This window comes from Procambarus clarkii, chromosome 49, assembly GCF_040958095.1.
Source record: "Procambarus clarkii isolate CNS0578487 chromosome 49, FALCON_Pclarkii_2.0, whole genome shotgun sequence".
In the NCBI taxonomy this organism is placed as follows: domain Eukaryota; kingdom Metazoa; phylum Arthropoda; class Malacostraca; order Decapoda; family Cambaridae; genus Procambarus; species Procambarus clarkii.
Window position 1 is genome coordinate 8,123,687 of NC_091198.1, and position 26,531 is coordinate 8,150,217.

General features: G+C 43.8%; 2 protein-coding genes across 10 annotated transcripts in view; one reads left to right on the forward strand and one right to left on the reverse strand.

The window, feature by feature from the left end:
- The window catches only part of LOC123763289 (ras-like protein family member 10B), a 185,129-nt gene extending 173,785 nt beyond the window's left edge, over window positions 1-11,344 (forward strand). For 6 of the 8 annotated variants that reach the window (XM_045750425.2, XM_069302971.1, XM_069302972.1 and 3 more), the window contains exons 5-6: window positions 755-888; window positions 3,997-11,344. In XM_045750425.2, coding sequence (XP_045606381.1) covers window positions 755-888; window positions 3,997-4,296 — 434 coding nt within the window. In that variant the 3' untranslated portion in view covers window positions 4,297-11,344. The remainder of the gene's footprint in view (window positions 1-754; window positions 889-3,996) is intronic. The other 2 variants (XR_011222407.1, XR_011222408.1) reach the window with 2 other exon arrangements.
- A 2,530-nt stretch (window positions 11,345-13,874) lies between these two features.
- prom (prominin) overlaps window positions 13,875-26,531 on the reverse strand; it is a 47,257-nt gene continuing 34,600 nt past the window's right edge. For both annotated transcript variants that reach the window (XM_069302970.1, XM_069302969.1), the window contains exons 6-18: window positions 26,010-26,083; window positions 25,325-25,453; window positions 24,822-24,957; window positions 24,238-24,408; window positions 23,472-23,607; window positions 22,380-22,616; window positions 21,139-21,361; window positions 20,075-20,239; window positions 18,653-18,787; window positions 17,499-17,657; window positions 16,228-16,352; window positions 14,706-14,840; window positions 13,875-14,515 (exon numbers count right to left, since the gene is read on the reverse strand). In XM_069302970.1, coding sequence (XP_069159071.1) covers window positions 14,161-14,515; window positions 14,706-14,840; window positions 16,228-16,352; window positions 17,499-17,657; window positions 18,653-18,787; window positions 20,075-20,239; window positions 21,139-21,361; window positions 22,380-22,616; window positions 23,472-23,607; window positions 24,238-24,408; window positions 24,822-24,957; window positions 25,325-25,453; window positions 26,010-26,083 — 2,180 coding nt within the window. In that variant the 3' untranslated portion in view covers window positions 13,875-14,160. The remainder of the gene's footprint in view (window positions 14,516-14,705; window positions 14,841-16,227; window positions 16,353-17,498; window positions 17,658-18,652; window positions 18,788-20,074; window positions 20,240-21,138; window positions 21,362-22,379; window positions 22,617-23,471; window positions 23,608-24,237; window positions 24,409-24,821; window positions 24,958-25,324; window positions 25,454-26,009; window positions 26,084-26,531) is intronic.

Genomic DNA, 26,531 nt, shown 5'->3' on the forward strand with positions numbered 1-26,531 from the left:
GGTGATATAAGATTCAACTAAGAGGGTCAATTATGTTAACAAAAACAGGTTCTCAGTGTAACCATCAGTATTCCTGCCTATATTGGGCATATGTGATATGGCAAGGTTTGACTACTGCCACATGGACCCAACAGTGTGTGTGTACATTATTAACCTGGCTTGTGGCTGTGTTGTCTTAATCTTAGTCTTAATCGTCATCCTTGTTTCCGGGTACTGAGAACCGTGTTTTCATCAGTAATTGAATTATGTGATTCACACAAGGTGAACGTTCTTTAACTATTCAACTGGACATTTAAACTTAAATAATTCGGTGCACAAATTTCAGTGCCCACGTGTATTTGTTATTGGTCATTTATATTAACAAGTGTCCAGCTGGAAGAATCTACAGCTGCAGAAACAGTAAGGAACAAGTTCTTAGTTGCAAGGTCTGTGAGACTCATTTCAGAGATTTCCCTGTTCTTCTAAGTGACTATCTCAGACACATAGGTACACTGTAAGACCATAAAACTTCTTGTTGTAATGCTAAAACTTATATCAGATTCGTTAGAATAATAGCTGCGTTTGTAACATAAGCTTTTCAACAGTTTAAAACCTTATGTTGATCATATCCATTGGTGCATCATGATACAGTGCTCATTAGCTTTCTCATAGTAAGGATAAATTGAAGAAAACCAGCCATGGTTATACAACTATCATATTTTTAACATCTTACAATGAGTCTGACCGGAGTACTGATCGCGTGTTCCTCCCGCAGCCTTCCCGCAAAATTCCTTCACCGAGTGGGCCGACTACCGCTTCTACGGCCTCAGGTCAGCCATGGCTTACGTCTTTGTGTTCGACCTCACCTGCTACGAGTCCTTCACACACATCAAAGCCCTGAGGGACCAGGTGAGTCCACAACCACCTAACTCGACTCTCTAGGAGAAATAAGCTCAGTTGTACTGTGTGCGATCCCATAATGCTCAAAATATTGATTAAATAACTGTGCCAAATATGAAGCTTAGTCGGGCCTTTGTTTCTGTTGACTCTTGCCTTTCTCAGTACATTGTTAGATGTTATAATCTTCTTAGCAAACCTAATCTGACTGGTATTTGCCCTTTTGTGCTCTTCTTGTATCTCTTCTGTTTCTATTTGTTTGAGTCTTTACTTTTATTCTCTGCATATGCAAAAGTTCAGCTGCAACATGAACTAGACCAATGAATGAAAACCAATAGCAACGACGAACTCGGGACCAACATGGACCGATGCCTCAACAGTCTTACAGACCGACATCGCCACAACACCGAGACAAGGTCCACACTCAAACTGGCGTCTTCATTTTGAGGTCCCTTTGTAGTTCTCTGTTCTAAGAGATGGCTCTGAATCTCACTAGAATCGACCTCACTGAGGGCCAAATCACTCTCTTCAATCTTGGAATAAACTGCCTCGTTATGTCTAGACCAAGTGACATAGCCGAGAATGTAGACTTGTAATCTTGCTAAATGACATTCGATCTTGAAAAGCAAAGAAAGTTCACCACTAAGGACAAGTAGAGCTTCTGGTAGAGGGAAGAAAGACACAAGGTAATTCCAGCAGCACATTACTGCTTCCTGAGCTCAAAGCAGCAGCTAAGAACCTTTGTGAGAATTAGGAATTGTTAGGATTATTATAATATATTGAGAAAATAAATCTCATCTTTGCTGACGAAACTAGATTCCAAAGAATCACCAGAGATACAACTGCGGAATTGAACATTTGGTGATGAACGGGATAGCTTGAAACTGTTAAAGCCAAAAAGTCTGGACTTCGCCTGCCGAAAGTTACTCGAGAGTTGAAGCCTATGAAACTGTCAGGACCCACAGGCATATCAAGACCTGTAAACCCTCTTTGTCCGATCATCAGCCAGATACGTACACCCACACCCACTGGCTTAGCGACTGAACACCCTGCTGATTCCATGTGTGTAATATGCTTTCAGCCTTAAATCCCCGAAGAAATTTGTCGACTTATTGTAAGGGTCACAGGCATCAGGTGTTAAACATTCTCTCGATATCGAATCTGTTCACCAATGAGCGCATGGATAAGGCAACTGGATTACTGAAGAAAGTTTGTCAGGATCTAGTTTGCGCTCTCCTGGACATCCAGAATGCATACTGAGGCAACTGCTCGAAGTATGTACTAAAGAGACATCTTTCCCGAGCCATAATGGTCTCGTGTACAAACAAATATGTGGTGTCACCATTGGTTCCCTCTCGGAACCAATAGCTTTTTTTTTACATGGAACTAGTGAGGAAAAATTCCTTGTTGATATAGACCTAAAACTTGACATCCGCTGTATGTATGTAGGACATTCTCGCAGGTACCTGACTTGGAACGCTTGCTTCAACTTATAGAAAATTCCAAACAAAGTTCCATGCTAAATTTCACTTAAGAGATGGAGAGTGAAGGTAAGCTTCCTTACCTACATATGCCAGTCTCGGAAAGGAATGGTGACTTTCACACTGCAGACTACACTAAGGGAACTAATATAGGAATGTACATAATATTTTAGTAAATGTCCTGATAGATAAAAGCGAAGTGTTGACGCCTATGTTAACCATGCTCTCACACACAGGGTTAACTCGGAACTCTGTGTAATAAAACATTTTCTTATCGACAATACATACTCTAACGGATACATCAAAGAAATCATTAAAAGGAAGGTGAACCACCTTGCTACCTATGATGACATGACCGGCACTACAGAATCTGTCCCACCTATTAAACTCTTGTACAAGAACGTATTTCAACGGCTCAACATGGAAGAGGCCTGAAAGACAATTGACAGAAACGCGATCCCTACTAACATTAATCAGAAGATACAGTTTAAAGTGTACTACAGGAGCAAGAAAATCTCTAAGTTATTCAAGAACAACTACCCCAACAGCAAGTGAAACGCCTTAAAAGATGAGTGTCGTCTATGCCTTTACATACCCACTTGTAGACTGTCGGCCCTCAACGATGTCACTATATAGACAAGACAACATATTTTTCAAGGCGTCAAACTATGCAGAAATAAGGCTCCGTTAAAGATCATATCTACATACAATCAGACCATCACCAGAGATATTCCCACCAACATCACCGGAATAATCGACAGACACAACGAGAATGAAAAGACTAGAAATAGCTGGAGTACTGCATACCAGCCACATGCGCCTATCAACAGCCAGCTTACTCTTGGGTACACTTTACTTTCCTCTACTGTAGACCAGAGGTTCCTAACATTTTTGGGGCTAGCGGCCCTTCTATCTAATACTCAAAAAGACCTGCGAATCCCTACACTTTCATAATTAAAAAATTGCCTAAATCAGGATACTCACCACTTGATAACGCTCGATGATGGATATACCGATTCAGAATTTGAGTTCTGCCACCCATTGGTTGGGAAGCACTGGGGAAGTGGTTCACAACTTGTGATAGAGTAGTTCCCCAGACCAAGAGAGAGCTTCCTTTCTATACCTTACCGACTGCCAGAGCTGACGTCGGCTACATAACTCCTTACTTCACTTTATCCTAATTGGTGTATATAATGTACCCCCAGCCGTCATGCATCCACTGCCTCCGTAGATGTTGAGACCTTTTTAACGAAACGCGTCCTTCAACGACACACGTTAAGCCATACAAGACTGTAGCTTCAACAAATCTGCATCCATTTCCCCCCCTGTCTTTGAAGATGTTAAATGCTTGAGTGATACTCATCATTTAGCGTTAGGCGAAATAAACTTTTAAATTGAACTTTGGAGAGTTAATTTTTTAACTTATTGAAGTACATGAGAAATATAAGTAAGATTCGTGCTAGAATCTTTTATCGTTGTCATATTCAATAGCACAAACACACATGTGATATTCTTGAAATATAGTCTTATGAAATATATGCCATTAATAATTATCCTTGTGTCCTTCAGGACACATTCTTGTAATAATACAACCTTCTGGAGACGTGAGAGAGCGTAGTAAAAGTGTGTTCTGTGGCAGGTATACGAGTCCCGGGACATGCGCGAGGTGGGCGTGGTGGTGGTGGGCAACAAGCGGGACCTGGTGGAGGCGACGGAGGCCAGAGAGAAGCGAGAGATACGCGACGTTCCGGCCATCGTCCGCAAGCAATGGAAGGCTGCCTATGTGGAGGTGTCGGCCAAGTGTAACTGGCACGTGGTGGCGGCGTTCAGGGAGCTTCTGCTGGCCGTTGAGGACGCCCAAGCCCACACACACGCCCGCCCACACAACCTACACGAACTCCATGAGGCGATCGAACACTCTAAATGTACTATATTGTGAGATACCGCGGAGTGCCCTAGGTGCATTATTTATACTATTATACTAAAGCTTAACTGAAGAGTTAAGCAACATGTTAATGGTTGATCGTTCAGATAATGATAAATTCCTCGACTTTCCACCCGCCCCAACGACTGTTATATTTATCTCTCGAAACGCACAAGTAGTCTCAGTGAAGGCGGGCAGCCGGCGTGCAGCAGTGTCCACCCGCGGCTCACTGCTGCTGCACGCTCACCCCTGCTGCTGCTGCTGCTCCACTATCCAAGCTTCTGCAAGAGGCCGCCCGGCGTCAACATCTTTGCAAATCACAGACATACGAACAGAGACAACTACAGTATCGTCAGAGTATGTTATTTTTATTATAAAAAGAGTGTTTCCTCTGATAAGTCGATTTCTATTGGACAGGAATATTTCATCTAACTTTTATACGAATGAAGGCCAATACTTGTACAAAACTTGGTGTAGACAGACGAGGCCTGCACCCCGGCTGCTACTCCCGACCACAGCTGCTCTTCTCTATCAACTAAACTATCTCAGTTTTCCGAATTTCGATAGGCTGTCGCTCAAGTACACTTCTAATTAGTTCATCAGGAATATTAATTACAATAGAAAATTGTATAAAACACATTGAGAGCTGCGATCACAATGCAAACAGTAGCTTAAGAGTTATGATTAAATTCCTCAAGCAATATTCAACGTGATCTGCAGCGTACTCCAAGTTTCATCTTTCCCTTCTCGCCACATTAAAAAAAATTGTCTGTATAGATATACACAAAATTATAATTATATTTCAAGTTCCCAGGGGAAATAATAATCCATCTCTTTGCTACAATATAAGGTATGCTCGTGAATACAGCAAAGTCATTTATATATTTTGTTAGTTTTAGTATATCTCATTGTATTTGCTATGTTTTCTGTTGTATTTCAGTAATGCATTACTGCCCATTTCCCTTGAGTTGAGGAAAACTGATAAAATAACGACAGGTATGACTATTTGACGTGTGACCACCACCGATAAGGAATACTGATGACCATGACTACAGGAACTGAGTGTTCTCTGAGAGAGATGAATTTACAACTCGCGAACGGTAGCGGCGCTGAAAGCTTGGTATTGCTACGCTCTATGTCTACCGCATATAGTTTGCTATGTAGGTAATATCTTAATGTACTTTCTTTTACAATTTGATTATTGTAATTGGTAATTTAAAGTCAAAACTTAACGCTAGTGAAGTTTATAATAATGGAGAGGCAAGACTTGTAGGGGCGAGTGGAGGGCTAGGCTGGTAGTTAGGTGTCGTCAGGTTTGGTGGCTAAATAGCCATTTAACCATTGTTTCCTTTTGACGGACTGGGCAGCGAGGTGCGCATGCCAATGGTCGTGTGACAACAGTTTAAATGATGCAGCCTGCAGTACACAGAGTAATAACATGAACCTTCATTACTTGCGTATTGCAAGAGTCATCCATCCATTTTTAAATGTAGAAAAGAAATTACACCGTGGGTAAAGTGTCACTCCAACCTCAACGTTGTTTAATTTGGCTAGGAAGCTAGGTGACTATTTAGTATGCATATAAAGGTACGTAACAATCTTGTACATTGATTTTTACTGCATTTATTGTTGAGAAACGTGGAGAGTGAGATAACTCGGCCTGTCATCCAGCACTATAATATCTCTAGTTACAATGGCGGGAGAAACAAAATATGGATTCTTGCTCACTCAAAAAGTGTCATATTATACACACACACGCGCAATATATTATATTATATTATATATAATATATATATATATATATATATATATATATATATATATATATATATATATATATATATATATATATATATATAATATATTCCATCATTATTCATTAGTAGCTGCAAGACCTAAAATTTTGGGAGGATGGGTTGCGGTAATCTCAACACCTCGATTAGGCTACTGTTCGGACGAAGGACCTACATGCAGTTCTCACCCCAATTTTGGACTTTCATTTTTTACCATTTTAAACGAAGGGTTTGTTTACCTGTGTACAACGAGCTTCAGATCTATTAGACATGATATATTGACCATATTCTAACTGCAATTTGTCATCATTAAATAATTATTAGGTAGTAACTAACAGTAATATTAAATCTCGGTGCCATATTTCTTCCTGTATTTTTAAATTCTAATTAATTTTCCTCGTGACTGAGAGCGATGCAAAGTAAATCAGGTTTATATATTAACAAAGCATTTATTGTTGTCATAGTGGGAACGATCACTTAAGTACTCGGCGACTCTGAGCCAATAACTGTTCAATAAAGAGGGTTTTCCTATGCAGGACAGCGAGATAATGGATAGAAACCGTATTGACCTAACAGTGGGGTTCGTCGCCGATTCTGATGCCGAGTCTGTTCTTGTGAGTTGTGAGACTGTGTGGACCATGAAGCCTAGCGGGTGAACCAAGAGAGGATACCTGCTTACACCACCTTATGACACTACGCAAGTTATTTGGGCACAATTTGAACATTTTAAGTCATGTTATACGTCCGTTTATACTGATTGCTGGAAGCCACTTTGGTATTTCAAAATAGAATTTTCCCGGGAACCATATATTATTGATAATTTTTATGAGAAGTCAAAGCTTCCAGCTATATTTAAAATTCTAGCTATCCTCATGACTGAAGGCGTTGCCAAATAAATCATATTATATTAAACTGTGGTAGTTGTGAAATGATTAAGTGCTAAACGAGTGTGATTGATTTATGGTAATGATAATATAAAAAAAAATCAACCGAAAGTTCTTTTCTTTATTCTTTATTCAGAAAGTCACAATGTACATTTTATAACTACCAGTAACTTTTTAAGGTGACAGAAGACTGAAAAACTTGCCCGGACACAATGATGCATGCAATTCATACTAATGTTCATAAAATATACAATGGTTGTCATATTTTGAGTGGTGTTAACAGCCTCGTCTCTGAACCCCGCTAACACGGTCTCTCGGCGCCAAGAGCAGCTCCCTGCCCTGCTCCAGTTGGGGCTGCACAAATCCCGTTATTGCGAATAATTGTATTATGTATGTTAAGCAAATATTATATCATGTTACAGCTAAGCGCACTTGTATAATTATGTAATTATTTTGTATGTAGAGTATGTAAGGTTGTATTGTATGTTGAGGGGGGAGGGGGAGGTAGCTGGAGCCAGAGTGAAGTACCTGGTGGCTGGCTACAGCACCACACACCTGTACCTCACCCTACAGCTATCAGTGTTGTGTAGAGGTAAGGTATTGCTTACACCACAACAACGGTGAAACCTCACATCTGCACTACAAATGTTGACTGGTGAATACAGCAATTCATGCCATGTATATCCAGGCTCCTCAACCAACATTCCTAATAATTGATTATTAACAAAAGCAATTCTATTTGGATTTCGCAAAATTATAGTCAATTAGGAAGGGAGAGCGCCTAGATTTGGTTAATGATTAGAATACGTGCTCCATCCACGGTTGTGGACTACCCACTGATGGCTTGGATTACTGTCAGGCTTCTCTTTACATTAACAATGTTTTAGGGACAGTGCCTCTATGTTATGGGCAGACTCACCCAATCACTGGCGTCACTGTAATGTTAACCCAAAGATCATAGCGTAACAAACAAACAACCGATAAAGAAAAAAACAAGAGCACCTACAAGATAACTGTAGCCTTTTTTTCGCAAACTTGTCTATAAAACATGTCAATATTTTTAAATACCATGGTGTTTGCGGTCAATTTATTTCTAGTTCTATGTTCTGACAAATTCGACCACATTAGCTGTAGTGTTGTCACAAAATATATATACAGTATACTCTTAATAATCATAACACCCAATCCAATACTATGCTATCTAATTCTGATAGACCTTTCCCGTTATGTAGGTCAAGTGGAGGTGTTGACAGATGGGTGACGCCAGGAGAGGAAGAGTCTTGCCCAGGTGTAAATAGCTACCTGTGCTGTAAGGTTCTCACACGATCAAGGAATTCTCAAAGTCTCATGGTCTTGGTCGAGTTTCTTCTCCGAGGAAAGGTAGAGGAGAATCTCTCTCTCTTGATTCCCATGTCACTATTATCGTCATACGAAAAGGCAAATGAGATAAATTTGAAACCCAACCAAGAATTATTTAATATTACAAATGTGATTATAACATTTTAAATTGAGAAGATTTTTCAGTTTTAATATATAATGATGCCTGTATGTTTCGCAGAATGATAGATGTAGATGTAAGCATCAAATGTTAAGGTATGTTGAAGCAAACACTGTAATGATAGCATGAACAACAATCGAAAAAGAACCTTGAGAAGAGTTCTGGAAAAGGGAGTATTCTCTGAAATTCAGTAGATAAAGGCAATAATGTCAATAGTTTAGCTGTGGCCGCATTTCTCGACGATGTCTCTGTTATATTTGCTGAGGAATTCTAAGCTGTTAGAGGACTGGGGCCAGATTCACGAAGCAGTTACGCAAGCTCTTAGGAACGTGTACATCTTTCCTCAATCTTTGATGTCTTTGGTTACATTTATTAAACAGTTTACCAGCATGAAAACTTGCCAATCAACTATTGCTATTGTTATAAACGGCCTCCTAGTGCTTCGGAGCTCATAAACTGCTTGATACTTGTAAACAAAGCCGCCAAAGATTGAGAAAAGATGGACAGGTTCGTAAGTGTTTGCATAACTGCTTCGTGTATCTAACCCCTGATACCGGGATCAGCCCTCACTCATACCAGGATGAGGGGTGAGTGGTTTCCTAACACCAGTCACCTCTCATACCCCGAGGTGCAGCAGCGAAGAGGTCAACCTCACTATGAGCGGAAGTGTAGCGCGCATGCGTGTTTTAGGGAGCGTCCTGTGGGAGCATGAGGGAGGGAGGGGAGGGTGTTAGTGTGTTAAGAGTGTATTTGGGCGTGTTAGATAGCCTCCCGAGTGTCCAGAAGTGTCCTGGGTGTGTGATTGCTAGGAAGAGTCTAGGGCGTGCGAGCGCATCTTGGGTGTGTTAGGGAGCATGCTGGGTGTGTGCTAGGGAGCGTGCTGGGTGTGTGCTAGGGAGCGTGCTGGGTGTGTGCTATGGAGCGTGCTGGGTGTGTGCTAGGGAGCGTGCTGGGTGTGTGCTAGGGAGCGTGCTGGGTGTGTGCTAGGGAGCGTGCTGGGTGTGTGCTAGGGAGCGTGCTGGGTGTGTGCTAGGGAGCGTGCTGGGTGTGTGTTAGGGAGCGTGCTGGGTGTGTGTTAGGGAGCGTGCTGGGTGTGTGCTAGGGAGCGTGCTGGGTGTGTGCTAGGGAGCGTCCTGAGGAGTGCGGTCACCTAATAGTTGTTTCCCTCCGTCTCAATGTTCCGTCTCTGTCTTCACTACCAACCTCTGGGTCAGGTGCGGCTCGGGTCATCTCGGGTCAATTACACCTGGATCTGATAACCATCACGTCCTCTCACACGGCCACTGGTTGCTACAGTAAACCACCCTTGCTTTAAAGCTCAACAATATGTTGATGTGTTCGTAATGCAGACGATGAGTCACAATAACGTGGCTGAAATATGTTGACCAAACCACACACTAGAAAGTGAAGAGACGACGACATTTCGGTCCGTCCTGGACCATTCTCAAGTCGATTGTGGTCGAAACGTCGTTGTCCCTTCACTTTATAGTGTGTGATTTGGTCACCATGTGTTCGTAATGTATACTATTCATAGTCATTCATTCTGAAGGGCATTTTGCATTGTCTGAGATTCATAAAACGAGGCAAAAATGTAACTCAAAATATGGAGTTCACGGGCTGTAAATTCCCCCGGGAGAAAGTATATAGAGCTATGAAACTACTTTATATGGTAATTTGTTGACTCCTCGCAGACTATTGGAGGATTATCAATAATAATATTTGGTCTGTCACTGGGCCGCAATGTTGATAGCACTGAGGAAGGGACGTACACTGGACTGACAATCATGATGCACCTGTAGTTTGCTTGTGTGGGCCACTGTTTTATACTCTCTGGGAAATGGCTTGGGAATTCTACAGCCACTATTTGTCGCTTTTACTTCTAGTTAGAACACTGCTATGACCAACATTCGTCCTGTAGTTCCAACATGACCTGTAGCTGACCCGCGTGACCTACCCTGACCAATGATAACGAATTTTTGTTTTGTTATGGGGTGGAAGCCGCCCTGGACGTTGTTGTGAGGGGGTGGGCGGGCCAGGGGGTGGGGAGGGTGTGGGGTAGGGGGAGTCTACCCACCTCTCTCTCCTATATCATCACAGTACTCAAGTATACACCAACCGGGGAAGTTAGTAATACACGCAGCAGCAGCAGCAACAACCTAATCAATCCAACACCCCACAAGCCATACCCGTTATTATCACGGTGTAGTGATCTCCTCCGCCACCATGACCTACACCACACCGTCACCACACACACCATGACCTACACCACACCGTCACCACACACACCATGACCTACACCACACCGTCACCACACACACCATGACCTTCACCACACCGTCACCACACACACCATGACCTACACCACACCGTCACCACACACACCATGACCTACACCACACCGTCACCACACACACCATGACCTACACCACACCGTCACCACACACACCATGACCTACACCACACCGTCACCACACACACCATGACCTACACCACACCGTCATCACACACATGACCTACACCACACCGTCACCACAAACACACCACACACCATGGGTAATATGACTCGCCTACTAAGTATAGCCACTAGTCACTCATATCTTACCTATTATCCACTTTCGATTTGGCCAACCATGGCTCCCCTTATTATACACTTCTTGACTCACCTGCCATTTTCGGTTCTTAACTTACTCACCCTTGCCTCATCTACATTCCACGATGTCCATTATTCATTGCATCCAATTCACTATTTCCCCACCATAGCATCACTCACCCTTGGCCTTCCCCATCCTCCATCCTAAGCTTCCCCATCACTCACCCTATATTCACCCACCGTTCGCCCTGGGCCCGCCCATTTCTTGTCAGATAAGTAAATAAAAAAACACTACATACTTCGCGTTTTATTGAACCCTTAATATTGTCTTACAAGCGTATTAAGAGACATGTCTACTGATGGATCATGTTTGTGTCATTGTCAGCTCTACCAGTGGACGCTTTCAAAGCGCAACACCAAATCTACGTCATGAACGTTGATTCAACGTCGAAACAACGCCACTCTCGACTGTTGTGCTTACTGGGCTTGAAATGACCTCGAGTAGATCTAGAGATCTACTAGATCACACTTGGCCTGCCCGAGCAACTCTGGAGGATAGGTGGGCACGAGGAGGGGGGACACCCAGACTGACGGTCCAGGGTGACAGGCCTCCTCGGAAATGGACGGTCAAGGGACGGTAAGGACAGAAACTGTGGAGTGAATTTAATCAAAGACAGCGTCAGAGGGAGGATCAAGGGCCACGTGAATCTCCATAGCCGGGTCAATCGACTCTACAAAAAGAGATGGGCGGAGAGGCAGGGACAGAGCCGGAGGTGGAAAGCAGGGAATCGACCGACGCCTTCTCACCAGCTGGGGAGGAAGATGGAGGGGGGGGGGGGAGGGAGGGAACTATCAGGGGGGAAAGCGCCAAGCCATTACAAACATTATAGCAAGGAAGAAGATGGAGAAGAGCCAGGTTTATGCTTCTGACAGAGATACAGGCGTGCCAGCAGCAATGTACTGTGCGACGAGGAGAGGGCATGTATCCTCCTGAACAGAGAATCTGACAAGGATAACAGAGGATGGGAGGGACCAACCGTCAAGTGATTTTTAACTAACGTAAAGACTGACGACGACCACGAGGGGGTCAAGTAAACGTATCAATCTGGAGGATAGAAAGGTCTTGGGCCTCAAGAATATACTTAATATCCGGGTGCAGGCGATGAGTCACAATAACGTGACTGAAGTATGTTGACCAGACCATACACTAGAAAGTGAAGGGACGACGATGTTTTGGTCCGTCCTGGACCATTTAAGTCGAAGACCGAAACATCGTCGTCCCTTCACCTTCTAGTGTGTGGTCTGGTCGACATACTTTAGCCACGTTATTGTGACTCACCGCCTGCAAAGACTTCTTTCTCCTCAGCCCTGGACACCCAACCATACACCAAGGGCAGCCCCTCACAGGCTGCCCCCTCCAGTGGAAGGTCCAATGACCCGAACAAGATCCACACGGGTGTGTATCTTGGCACGTACAACACCCGGAGAGGGGGCCAAGGCAACCCTCACCGGCTCCAAGCATTCGTACATGAGCCCCCCACCCCCACCACCACGACAAGGTGACAATTTGAAAGGTGAACTCTAGAGCATAATGGCTGCCTTCAAAAGCAAGAACTTTTATCAAACTAATAAGATAATTACATATTTTCCCCCATGGAAGGCTGTGTTATAGGGTATTCAAGAGTCCGTAAATATCATCCAGGATGTCAACACGAGAAGACAAATTATCGATCGATATAAAAGGAATCAGATTGACCTGACGGGTTGGTCAGCAAGGAATGTTCATGGGCTTTAAAAACCCAATTGTTGATTGGCCTTAACAAGGGCTACACCATGGCACCACACTCCTGTAGCTACACCATGGTCCTGTAACTACACATAATGAATTACATCATACTCGCTGACGGCTCCAGAGGTGCCTCAAATCGTCACTGTTTACTGTTTAATAAATGCATAGTTATTGCCTTAATGACGTAAATGAATAAAGTAGCTCTTCAGTAAGTTCGCGTCACCATGTCATCGCAAGGTAACCACAGAGATCGTTCATGCGCACTTTATCATTTAATCAACCTACAGTGAAAGCGTAATGCATCAAGTTGTCATGCTAGGACAGCAATTATTAACTGAAAGCCCCAAGCCCGGAAGGCTATGGAGCACCGTCTGTCACAGAATATTTAGGAAATTACAGAGTAATTGGCCCAAGAGGTTGGGACTCCTGTGTTGCAGGACGATCAGAAAGTCTCTAGATATACACGGTTGTCAGTGCGAGAGATGAAAGGCTAAGTTGTAAAGCTACAATCATATCTAGCCGAGTCCTCTCACCGAGTACTTTCCTGCTGCTGCCGTTACCGAACACGTGTGATGAGAGATGGTTGCTCTCACTGTCTCTAATAGCTGATGTGTGCACTACTGTGCCGAGCCAGCCGTTGGACATTGCTTGTGAAGATACAAGTGAAATGCAGCCTGGACATCTTTTTGTTTATAAGAGACTGTCGGCAGTTTCATCGTCTTCACTACCACAACTAGCTTGCTGGACTCTGAAGCTTATTGGCTCAAAAGACATCAACAGGTTGGAAGTGAACGATGCTGAAGTCCAGGTAGTATTGCTCAAGCTTTAATTTGGGTTCACAATCCCAAAATCTTGATCCTCCTGTGTTAGTAATGAGGCCACCGAGCCCTCAGGTAGGCTCAACACGCCAACAGGTAGCTCACAGCCGCACTTGTATGTTAAATTACCAATGACTATGCCTGCAGGACACAGAAAGCAGTAATGTCATTTGTACGCGATATGCAGTGATAGTCATCAAGATATGCATGAAAAATATACATTTATGGAAATCTTTAATTAAGTATTTACAAGTTACATTCAGTATATGCAAAAGTTGTTTTCATTTAAATTTTACTGATATTTCCAAAGAAATATGAATACATTATAATAATATGAATATAAAGTGGATGTAAGCCAAGCTTCGGTCATAGCAGAGGAAATGCAGGTACTAAACTAGATAGTTTGTGTGGCGTCTTGGGTCAATGGATCACGTGCCTGGGGTGGGCTTGGGGTGGGCTTGGCGTGGGCGTACTACTGCTAGACAAGAGCGGCAGAGAATACTTATCTCACAGGAAGTCTGATTTTCCACAACAGTTCCCGTAGACGGAGTAATGTGGGGTGTTGGGTGTTTGTTCGGGGTAGCGTTGGTCAGCTCGGGCACTCAGTGAAATTGCTATGGAGTCTAGGTTAACATTCCAGTGTCTGCGGACCCACGAGAGTGACCGTTGGACGTGTCTGGCTACCATATCCAGCGTGATGAAACTGCCGCCAGCCCGCCAGGCGTCCCGCCAGGCAACCACCTGCGCCCCCGCAAGCGCCTCCTCCACTGCATGACTTGGGCGGGAAATTCTTTGCCTCCGCAGCGGGATGTCAGCTCGCTCACCCACGATATTCCGATCAGATTCTTCATTGACTTCATCCCTGAAAGCAAGTATGCTTTCTTTCTTTGTCAGTCAAATGTAAAGAGACCAGCACTACTCTATTGCCCACGCCCGGTAATACAGCTACTGGGAACTACCCGGTGGGTGAATAGTAATAAAATTATACAACGCTGGTGAGTTTAATACACAGGATAATTAGTCTACTCTGGATTATAGCACAAAGGACCCACCCGTTCTGGCGATGACTAGGGAGAGAATATTGGGGAGCTCTGTCAGCGGGCACGCTGTGCTTGGAAGCCCACATTGCGGCCGACGATCCAGACGGAACATTGGTGGCGGATTCCGGCGGTGAGCCGTTAGATTCCCTGTGGAGACAACGCTCTGTGTTGGCATGTTGATTTATTTGACTAGGAAATGTTAGTCAAATTGACGTAAATCTGATAAACAATGGACGTAACATGTGCGTCTAATAATCACAAACATTGAGGGATTAAATAGTTAAATTAAATTAAACAATTAAATACAGATTTATGGACAAAATTGGTTTGATGTTAAGTTTAAGGCTTATCCCCACCACAATAGCTTATTGACCAGCCAGAAATTATACTCTAGTTCTGAACATAGTACAGGACTATAGTAAAGTCTCGGTGAATATACACCGAGAGAGAGAGTATATATCTCGGAATATACATCATTTACGGTATGCATCACTGGGGGGCAAAGGTAGAGAGATACGTAAATATGTATCACGGAGATTCAGTATGAACAAAATGTTATTAATAGTTTAAGTTTTCACCTACTCGTAGGAGGAGACCATGAACAAAATATCTGCATAATACTGTACATAAATTGCAAAGTTTGTTAACTTAAATAGTATATTAAAATAAAAGTTGCGCAACTTTCACAAAATAGTAAGTCATCACCTATGAAATACTTATCGCTAAGAGTTATATATTCTGTCACAATTCACCGTTTAAATCATTAATTAAATCATAATTAAATCATAAGACGTTTAAATCATGAATAATAATTTATGGTATTCTGATGAAATGGGATTATTTGGAAATTTTAATCAGATCAAAAGAACATGGGTAGACTCCCTGGAAACACAAACCGTAACTGTCTCTATTTTCCGCTTGTTACAACGTGTAATAAAATTGTTACATCTTGGCTTAACGTGCTTATGACGTATTAGAACATTGTTACAACTTGCTATATTGGTTGTTATAACTGGGTAGGTGTTAAAACATGTTCGAACGTCGTAGTTTTGGTGTGTGTTTGGCGAGCTGACAGATGTTGTGGGAAGAGCTTGGTGCTGGGCTTCAGACCCTTCAACCATGGAAGGGTTATTAAGGATACCACAAAAGCTTATTGACCAACCAGCAAGTATACATTAGTCCCAAACATAGTCCAGGACTAGAGTAAACTGAAGTGTATATACACCTCTTTTATGGCATATAATTCGTTGTGTCAGGGACAGGAAGCTTGTGTATATATTGTAGGCTTACATCGAGGTCCCTCCCCCCCCCCCTCCCAAAGGTCGAACTACTGACCTTCACCAGGATGCAACCACACAACAGTTGCCTAACTTACTGTTGGGTGTACAGAAGCATTAGGCGAACGGAAACATGCCTAACCATTTCCGACCCGCCCGGAAATCGATCCCGGGGATCCCCAATAGTAAATCAAGAACGAAGCTAACTATACTAGGAGACCCTCGTGTGGACAAGTGGAGCGGAGAGAGCAACTCACAGTGGTAGAGCGTCATCGTGGTGGTGGTGGTGGAGGCGCAGGTAGTAGCGAGACAGAGCCAGACTAAGACATACACTGGGCAGGAACAACAACAAACACCAGCTGGTCGCCAGCCACAGTGCGTTCTGTTGATATAAAAAGATTTACCGTTAGACTCCTATCCAAGTCCATGGCTGTCACGAAGGTAAAGTTTTTATCGGTAATATATAGGACAACCACACATTGTTTTCCCCAGACGTCCTATTTTTCAGTGCTTCAATCTCCGGCATGCTGTGGTTTTTGTTTTCTTTAGAAATCTAAAATTGTCAGGGATTTTTCCAATGCTTGTTATTTAAACATTCTAGATACGATATTATAGAACCCTGAAGCAGTGATAGAAGACAAACTCTCGTAAACACTGTACTTGCACTGTATTCTGCTGCTGCTCTAAAAAGCCTTCACGACAAAACACTGCTTAGCTTACTGTTCTGCTGCTACTGACGGAAGCAACCATAGCTCCGTAAAGTAATTTTCAAGAATAATTAAGTTTTTCGACTGGAAAAACTGCGGTTTGCAATCAAAATGGGCTCCAGAAGAGGACTTAAATTTAAGTGTATCTGTTCATCATGCAGGAAAAACAATAAAGGTTAACATAATTATTTTGTTAAATTTGTCCATACTTTAATATCTATGCTGACCTGACCGAGCGGTTGTAGTACTACTCTCAGACCGTTGATACAAGGCATTACAAGACTTACAAGTGTATGGCATTGAAATAGTTCTTTGTTGCATAAGAAACCACAAACTATAATCAGGATATTTTTTAAACAAAAGTACAAAAACATCTACCTCTGGCGCATGCTGTCACTCTTGAGAGCATTCTTAACTCACATTCCAGACATTGAGGAGAACAATAGTGGTGAAAGAGCCTCATCACGGCTCATACCATCCTCCTCTTTTGCAAAACTCTAAAGACGGGCGGACCACCTCGACATGTAAATAATAGTACATATACCTACGCTCTGCTACTTTTGCATATTGAATTTCCGTGAACATGTAGAGAAAGGCTTAAGATACCTTGCTCCAATTAGTAAAATGCACTCATGAGGTGTATTGAAATGCAGACGAATGAACTAGACTTTGAGGATCTTTATAAAGAACGTTGCTGACCTCCGAGACCCACAATCTTAACACATAAGTTACACCTTTGAAGCCCTGACCCAGGAGCACGTTCCTGACCCCTACACAGCTGACCCACTCTGCACTACCACTGGCATGTTGCAGCTACTGACCACTGGCACAATGATACCGTTGCAGGCGATGCCGCGAGCAGAGTCGAACAAGTTCCAGACGGGTGTACAGGGCGCCACGTGGTGGAGAGCAGAGGTGCGCACGTGGTCCGTGTACTGCCTGGCGTACCCAAGGAGCCTCTCCACGTAGTCACGAACTTTCTGCCAGGGGAAATAACCACAGTTAGAACGCGACTCTTAAATAACCGGTTAAACAATGCTATTTAGAGTCGTTAAGGAAAAATAAGCACTAAATTCTCACATAATGTGTGGTAGAAGTTCGACTGGAACCCCGCTGGAAAAAGTTCACCCAGCTGGAAAAGTGTGGTGGGAAGGGGGTACGTGAGAGCATGTGTTTTGTGTGTGTTTATTTTTTGTGTGTCTACAGGATCAAACTGTTAGCTCATGGACCCCGCCTTTTTAATCGTCGGTTGTCTAATGTAATTCCTCTTGACCTATTTTTCTTTTATCATATCTACTGCATATTTTTCTCTAACACACACATACATCCCCAGGATGCAACCTGTAACAACTGTAACTTCCAGGCACCTATTTACTGCTAAATGAACTCGGGTGAAAGAAACTATGCCCAATTGTTTCTGACTGGACGGGGGAATCGGACCCGGGCTCTTAGCACTAGGACCCCAGAGCGCTGTCCGCTGGGCTGAGGACATGCATGTGTGTGTAAGAACCTAAGTGTAGTTACAGGATGAGAGTTACACTCGTGGTGTCCCGTCTTCCCAGCACTCTGTCAAAACGGAATTATTGTCGGTTTTGGCCACCACCACTTTCTCACCTAACTTGAGTGTGAATTTACTATTTTTGTCTGCAGAATCGAGCTATTCTTGGATTACGCCTTTCTAACCAGTCTATTTTTTCTATTATGTCTACTAATTATTTTTCTCTTAAACACACGCGCACATCGCCAGGAAGCAGCCAATAGCAGCTGTCTAACTCACAAGTACCTATTTACTGCTAGGTGAACAGGTGGTTGTGTTCCATCAGGCTCTGGTGAGTGTGGCAGTGTTCCAGCAGGATTCATATTAAAGCATTCATCGCCAAACACCCACCACCGTCATCAACTTTGTGAACATGTGCGCGTGGAGGCCTGTGTGTGGGGGGGGGGTCACAAAGGGTAGAAAAGTTTGAACACAGACCGCAGCTGCGAGAGAGGAGCCATGACTGTGGAGGAAGTATTGGATGGTTCGCAGGTGGCCTGCGCTCTGGTTGATCTGACGCTGGAGTGGCATGGCTTCCATGTCCAGCGTCGCCACCTGGTACGAGACTTCCTCCTGTCGAAATACGGATTAATAGAAATTTGTCCTTGTGTGAGATACGAGTTAAAAAGTGCTAATATTTCATCAAGTCTTCTAATCATTTATTATCATATTTTTTTCAAGTGTTCTACAATGGGAAATTGTTTGCATAGTTAGCCGTGACAAGGGCGACATACCAGCTACATATGGGGAGTTAATTAACCCATTCATGGAGTTAATTAACTCCATGAATAGGTTAATTAAATGACACGCTGGAATGTTTTCCCTATTTTGGATAGATATTTGTGACCCCGAGGCACTGTCACAACAAGGCTGTATACTTGGGAGACTACCTTAACCTGTTGACACAACTCGCAGAAACGTGACGGTTAAAAATAATGACTACACACGTTGACAGGCTGGGACCGTTGACAGCCTGGGACCGTTGACAGGCCGGGACCGTTGACAGGCCGGGACCGAGGATTGAGCTACAAGGGGCCGAAGTGACAGGAGCCGGCTGTATCTAAATCGTATTCCCTTCATTAATTTCGAAGCTGAATAAGAGTTTAACTTCGTTTCTTCATTTCATTTATGAATATATACACAGCTCTCCGGCCGACTTTTCTTCAGTTCGTCATCAGTGTGTTTGTGTAGCAAACACACTGCTTGTGTTTGCCCTGCTTGTGTTTGTGTGTGTGCTTGTTCTAGCGTCCTTACTGTGTTCACTCCCAGCTGGTTCCCACTTTCCCTCCGGCCACTCCCACCATCTGGCTCCTCTGACAACGTCTTACCAGTGAGTCTATCAACTTCTTGATGCTACACTTATCTTCTCACGCTTAACTTTTGCCGCCCCTCTCTCTTCAATTTTCAACATTGTTCGTACCGTCATGCTTCAAAGGGTTTTCTTTTATCCCAAAACCTACTTATTCGACCTTAAATCCAGTGTCTAGTCTTCCAAATACGCGCAATTTGAATAATTTCCATAACTAACTCCGCGAACTGAACATGAAACGTGATGTGTGTCAAACACATCAATCTCGTTCATTCCTTCCCCTTTGCTACTGCCACTGCAGAGGTTTACTGTCTCCTGCTCGTCTCGACCTCTTTAATCAATACATTGGCGAAACTTTCCCTTCACTGACAAACTTGTACACTATGTCGTGGTCCGGAGGTGAAGTGCGCGACTTGGGAGTATACCCCCAGGTCGAGATTCGAATCCCCGCATTCCTCGTGTATGAGACACACATGTTAGATGAGAAGCAATACCTAGCGACAGGTTGAAGCAACACCTACCAGTACTTTGGCCGTCTAAGGAAGCAGTACCTTGCGCTTCTCTAGGGGGTAGAGGGTGTTAGTGATGAGGTTTCTAGTGCGCGCCACCATCCTGAAGAGCTCGGCCGAGGCAGACACGGACCGCAACTGGCCCGCCACATTTTGCATCTGGTCGGAGAGCGCGGGCAAGCTCTTCTGCACCAGTGGCTTCTCCATCTGTGGAACGCACACTACACATTAATTTAACTTCCAAAAGATTTTCAAATCAAAACATTCAACATACATGCGCGCGAACACACCGCGCGCACGATTAATAAATTTATTTTATCTTAAAAACTACAATTCCATACTTAAAAATTCCAAACTACCTGGCTGAGACTAGCACCTCCGCTCGCATGATTGATAGTTGAGTGCTGCACCACCGTACCATCACACCACACAAGCATGGGAGAGTATCAACTCATTGAACCCCTTTCACAGGTGCAGCCGGGATCATAAGGGATCACACCCCGCCCGTTTGGACACCAATCGGGCGTCCTCCCACTGAAGCGTGGGTTGAGAAAGGCAACAAGATAATACCCAACTCACGTCTTCAACTGGATTAGGATGCCCGAGTGGTATCCAGAGGGGCTGCCCATTCCAGGTCCCTTCCAGATTTTACTGCCCACAATGGAATGGAATGCATTAGGCAGTGATGTGGTGGAGGCTGACTCCATACACAGTTTCAAGTGTAGATATGATAGGGCCCAGTAGGCTCGGGAATCTGTACACCAGTTGATTGACAGTTGAGAAGCGGGACCAAAGAGACAAAGCTCAACCCCCGCAAGCACAAATAGGCGAGTACAATCTAGGCTATACATGAGGGTCTTCACTGTACGTAATCACCCACACTATGCCCATGTTAAGAGCCTCTCACTACACACGTTATCCTTTACATGCGATCATTCATGGGGTTTTACGAAAGGAAACAAATCTTAGGTATTCATTCAATAAATTCATATTAGGTCAGTGGACAGCTACAATTGAATTACTAAGTAGATAGGTTTAGTACATTCTTTTATAGTCACTAATACACCGGTTATATTCACACCTTTCATTTCGGACTACGAACTCACCTCCTTCCGGAAAGGTTCGAGGTCAATCTTGACTGAGCGAAGGAAATCGTTGAGGTGAGTCTCTGCCTCCAAGGAGAGGAACTCGATCTGGGAGAGGTTGATGCGGAGGTTGGCTAGTGTTTGTCTGAGGTCGAGCGTGGTGTGGGGGTCGAGCTCTCGCTCCACGTCGAAGTAGTGGCGCAGCTGGAACACCTGGTACGCGGCTCCACCTTCCTTACAGCGCCTCCACACCCAACACAACACAATTAGTTTTATTTAATATTTAAGCAGTCTTATAAGCACCTAAATATTTAGCACGTTTGCAAACTTAATTTTAATGTATAGACTTTTTTCCAGAAGGCTTCTGGGCTGAACGGTAGAGCGACGGTCTCGCTTCATGCAGGTCGGCGTTCAATCCCCGACCGTCCAAGTGGTTGGGCACCATTCCTTTCCCTCGCCCCATCCCAAATCCTTATCCTTTCCCCTTGATAATTCCCCCCCTCCCTCCAGAAGGCTTCTCAAATGAAAAACAACTAATATGTTGATATTTTTCATCTTGTAATGCACGTAAATGCAAGTTTTCTATCACGAGAGAATATATATATATATATATATATATATATATATATATATATATATATATATATATATATATACGAAATAAAGTTATAGACAGACAGGCTTCACCTAACCAAGCCTGACTGTCCCTACTCAATCATTGTGTGCATCACATTATCGAGAGATTCCATGAATAGTTTCTACTCTCCAATCTCCAAGCGGACAAAACCTGCTCAAGTAATGTTTAATTAACGTAGAATCAAGAGTTATCAACGTAGATTCAGCGTTACATCGACGTAAGTCTCCTAAATTTTGCCAGGAAGGAGGGGGGGAGGGGGTACTTCGAATACAGGTGTTTCGGTAATTATTCTCAACTGTCTCAGACACAGGGAAAGGAGCAGCCAGACGATCGAATCTATTTGTAATCTATTGTCTCTAGTGTCGTCTAGCCCATATCTTCATACGTTTGTGTTTATTGTTATAGAAAACATGTAAATCTTGGATGAAGTTGAACATTTCTGACGCATTTGTAAATCAATATATATATATAACGAGCCCACCTGAGTTAGTGAGTGGCCCACCTGAGTGAGTTAGTGACCCACCTGATTTAGTCAGTGACCCACCTGAGTGAGTTAGTGGCCCACCTGAGTGAGTTAGTGACCCACCTGAGTTAGTGACATACCCACCTCACCTCGTCGACCCACCTGAGGACTTGACCAATGTTGAGATGAATATCGCGGCCCGGGTGGAGGACACTAGCGAGCAGGGGCCCCTGGCCAAGAAGCACCTCGGAGTGGTTGAGGAGCTGAGTAAGGATCGGGAAGTCGGGCTGGTCGTACAGTGGGCGGCATATGAAGGCGTGGGCGTGGCCAGCTACCACAAACACCACCGCCACCACCGCCCACAATAATCCCGACAACACAAATATGAGGAACACGGATCTGTAAGACACGTATGACATGTTATGATACATTTATACTGGTCTTCGGTGAGTTGTGTATTGTTATGGCTTGTGCTTGATGGCAATGTTGCTGTTATCAGACATAGTACTCACAACAGCAACTGTGTCAAGCCATTATAGCCATATTCACAACTGTAAGAAAATACAACATCCTTCTGTAATATTATATTCAACAATACAACATGTTGCATTATACACTACTATAATCAAATAATGCTACTATACTGTATGCTATATTATACACCATTTTAACTAAATATAACCCAACCTACTGTATATTCTGTAATCAGTCAAATTATCGTCATTCAATATATTTTGGAGAATCAGAAATGTGTATTTTAAGTTTGATGTTCCAACAACAAATTTTGTTATTTTTGTTCGTCATATTTCAAACTCCAATCAATCATTCTCAACATAAAAGCATATTTTTGGGGGAGTGAGGAAATAATGTTTGATGAATATACTCAAAAAATTAAAATCTGTCTTTCATCTTCACACACTAAAACACAATGAATTATCAACCCGTTTTCCCACTTAATGCACCTGTACGCTAGGGGACACGTCCAGTTGACTGAGGAAATAAAAGAGAGGGAATTTATACGTTTCTTTTACTAATGCTCATTGACGTCAGCAGATTCCTGGGACGAGGGTCTCAGGGGACCACCCACGCCAGGGGCCCAGAGGGCCACCCCTCGCCAGGGGCCCAGAGGGCCACCCCTCGCCAGGGGCCCAGAGGGCCACCCCTCGCCAGGGGCCCTGAGCCCACCCCCGCCTGGGGCCCTCAGAGGCCACCCACGCCTGGAATATGAACCACTCACATCACTACGTAACTCACGAAATGAATGTCTGGCCGGCGGAATTGGAGACGCAGGACCTGTCAGTGGGCGCCTGGTCTTGTGCGTGGACACAACACCCACAACACACGCCCACAGTCATCACCGCCCACACCAACCCCAGGCACACGGTGATGCCTGCCACGGGAAAACAATTACTTTGAAAAATGGATTGTTATAAATATTAAAATACAGTGTGTGTGTACTCACCTAGTTGAGTTTGCGGGGGTTGAGCTCTGGCTCTTTGGTCCCGCCTCTCAACCGTCAATCAACAGGTGTACAGATTCCTGAGCCTATCGGGCTCTATCATATCTACACTTGAAACTGTGTATGGAGTCAGCCTCCACCACATCATTTCCTAATGCATTCCATTTGTCCACCACTCTGACACTAAAAAAGTTCTTTCTAATATCTCTGTGGCTCATTTGGGCACTCAGTTTCCACCTGTGTCCCCTTGTACGTGATCCCCTTGTGTTAAATAGACTGTCTTTATCTACCCTATCAATTCCAATATGTGTGTGTGTGTGTGTGTGTGTGTGTGTGTGTGTGTGTGTGTGTGTGTGTGTGTGTGTGTGTGTGTGTGTGTGTGTGTGTATGTGTGTGTGTATAATTATTCCCACAAAGTAAAAACACAAATACTATCAAATATCAAAGAATAGATTATAAATATTATCCAGAAATAGTATTTGTTGATCATGTGTTAACGGAGGAAATCGCCGGGAATGATTTAGGGCAATACATGGCAAGTGTGAGGGAGGGAGGACGTACCTAGCCCGGTGTACCACCTGTAGTGGTCGTGGACCAGCAGGGCGGCGGTGGCCTCGTCCACCCGCCAGCTGAGGTCCTTGGTGCGCACTTCGAAGTCGAAGGCCACATCATCGAGGCTGTTCACCTTGGAGTACAGCCCTCCCCGGAAGGCGCGCATCACTCGCTTCGCGTCTGACACCCACCAAATCAGTTTTTCCTTTAGTGATGATCTTTTCATTTGGGAATAACTATCTTAAAAGTCTTCATTTAGTACAATGATTAATTTTTAATTGCCAGCATCACTGGGACCGTCCAAACCGTTTAATTAATAATTCAATCACTGCTGACACCTGTGTGCTAGGATTCGTAATAGCCTACTTCCACAATGTGCTGCCCGAACACCTCAGAGCAGCACATGCCATTCTCTGACCAGCGGAATATACAATTCCATATAAACGATCCATAAATACAAAATATATAAAACATTTCAGAAAGGCAAATCAAAACCCTTCAAAAACAATAGCCCTAAATAATGTGATTTTGGGAGATATATATTAGTATTGTTGATGAAGGGACTCGGCAGGAGAGAGTGTAGGCAGACCTACCGTCCCTGGTGGTCCGGGTCACCACCTTCACGAAGCTGGGGATGTTGTCGAACTCGTACCTGGCCTGGCGGGCCATCTCCGTCAGGTTGTGCCTCTCTACCACTGACAACAGCCGAAGCTGCTCCGAGAAGGAGAACTGCAACAAGACAAGCAGGAGGGATTTAAGCCAGAGAAGCAGGAGGGATAAATTAATAATATTAACCTAAACGATCATTAACCATGGAATAAAATATATCATTGTTTTCTCTCCTTCGTATTGGAGAAATATGAGCTCTAAATCTATCTCAAAATGTGTTCATTTGTTCAGTGTGCCTTGAAGGACTATGCTGGAGTTCCCGTCATCAGTCATCACACTGTTCGATGTTCTGTCATTCCTGTCAAGAGTGTAATTCTGGAACTGCTGTCAAGTCACGCATGAGGTCGTGTGACCTTCGACCTCACGCACCAGGTCGCCACAATAATTCGACACATTTAAGACAGGGAAATATATCAGTTTAACTTACACTGTCGAAGCGTGCTGCGAGGTCGAGGCCGCGATGATCAAGGCTGTTGCAGAGATCGGCGTCCTCGACGGAGCAGCGGGACACGAACCGCTGGATGTCAGCTGACAGCTCAACCAGGCGGTCCCGCAGCTGCACAACATACAATAATAACCACATATCTACAGCTGCCCAACATACAATATAAACCACAGATCTACAGCTGCACAACATACAATATTAACCACATATCTACAGCTGCACAACACACAGTATTGACCTCCATTTCTGGCTATCTTGCCCCGATAAAATGAGCATAGCTGGAAAAATTAAGTAATATCACATTATCGGCATTGTAGTAAGGAATCTCTTATCTAAGGCCCCATATTAAAAACATATCACACACGCCAATGACTGCACAAGTGATGTATGCCATCGTACCCCCTTAAATTACTCTTGATAGTTATAGGGGCTTAGCGTTTTATTTTTATAATTTCCTTACGTTACCCCTTAAATTCCAAGGCCTAAATTATAGTAATGAAAACGTTGGCGAAGGATATCTGATCTAGAATTCTTTCTTCCAATTATTATTAAAATCATACGCTACACACTGTACACGTTCATGGATAGTGTTTTAATTTTTGCAGAAACGAAGGAAAAAACATGTTTCATACCTGCGGGAGGTCCCAGGGAAGGGGGGTAGCCTTACCTCTTCTGATCGCGCCGCAGCTAGTACGCGAGTATTCTCCAGCGACCGCATGCGGCCCGCTATCTCGCGGAAACCTGTCACAACATCCCTAGGTTAACTCTACGGACTTGGCTACATGTTCAAAATCAGCTAAGATATACAAAACAAAAATGCATTAATATCCTCTTTACCCGGGTTCTAGGAGGCTCGAACCGTTGACACAAGTGTGTGAGACCGGAGCTCTATCGTCCAAGCTATTGGAAACTTTCCTTATTAAGACCACTCAATAGCTCGCTCGATAGAGCTTCGACCTCACCAGCGTGGGGGGGGTCCGGGATTCGAGTCTCCTAGAGCCCAGGTGAATAGAATGTTTATTTCCCTGGACGTGTGAATGACAACGTATATGTATCAATAGAAAACGCACAAACGTGCTTGAAATTCAGTATCAAATATACAAATGTTTATCGGTACACTGACACGTTGAGAGCCTAACGCTACACTGACACGTTGAGAGCCTAACGCTACACTGACACGTTGAGCGCC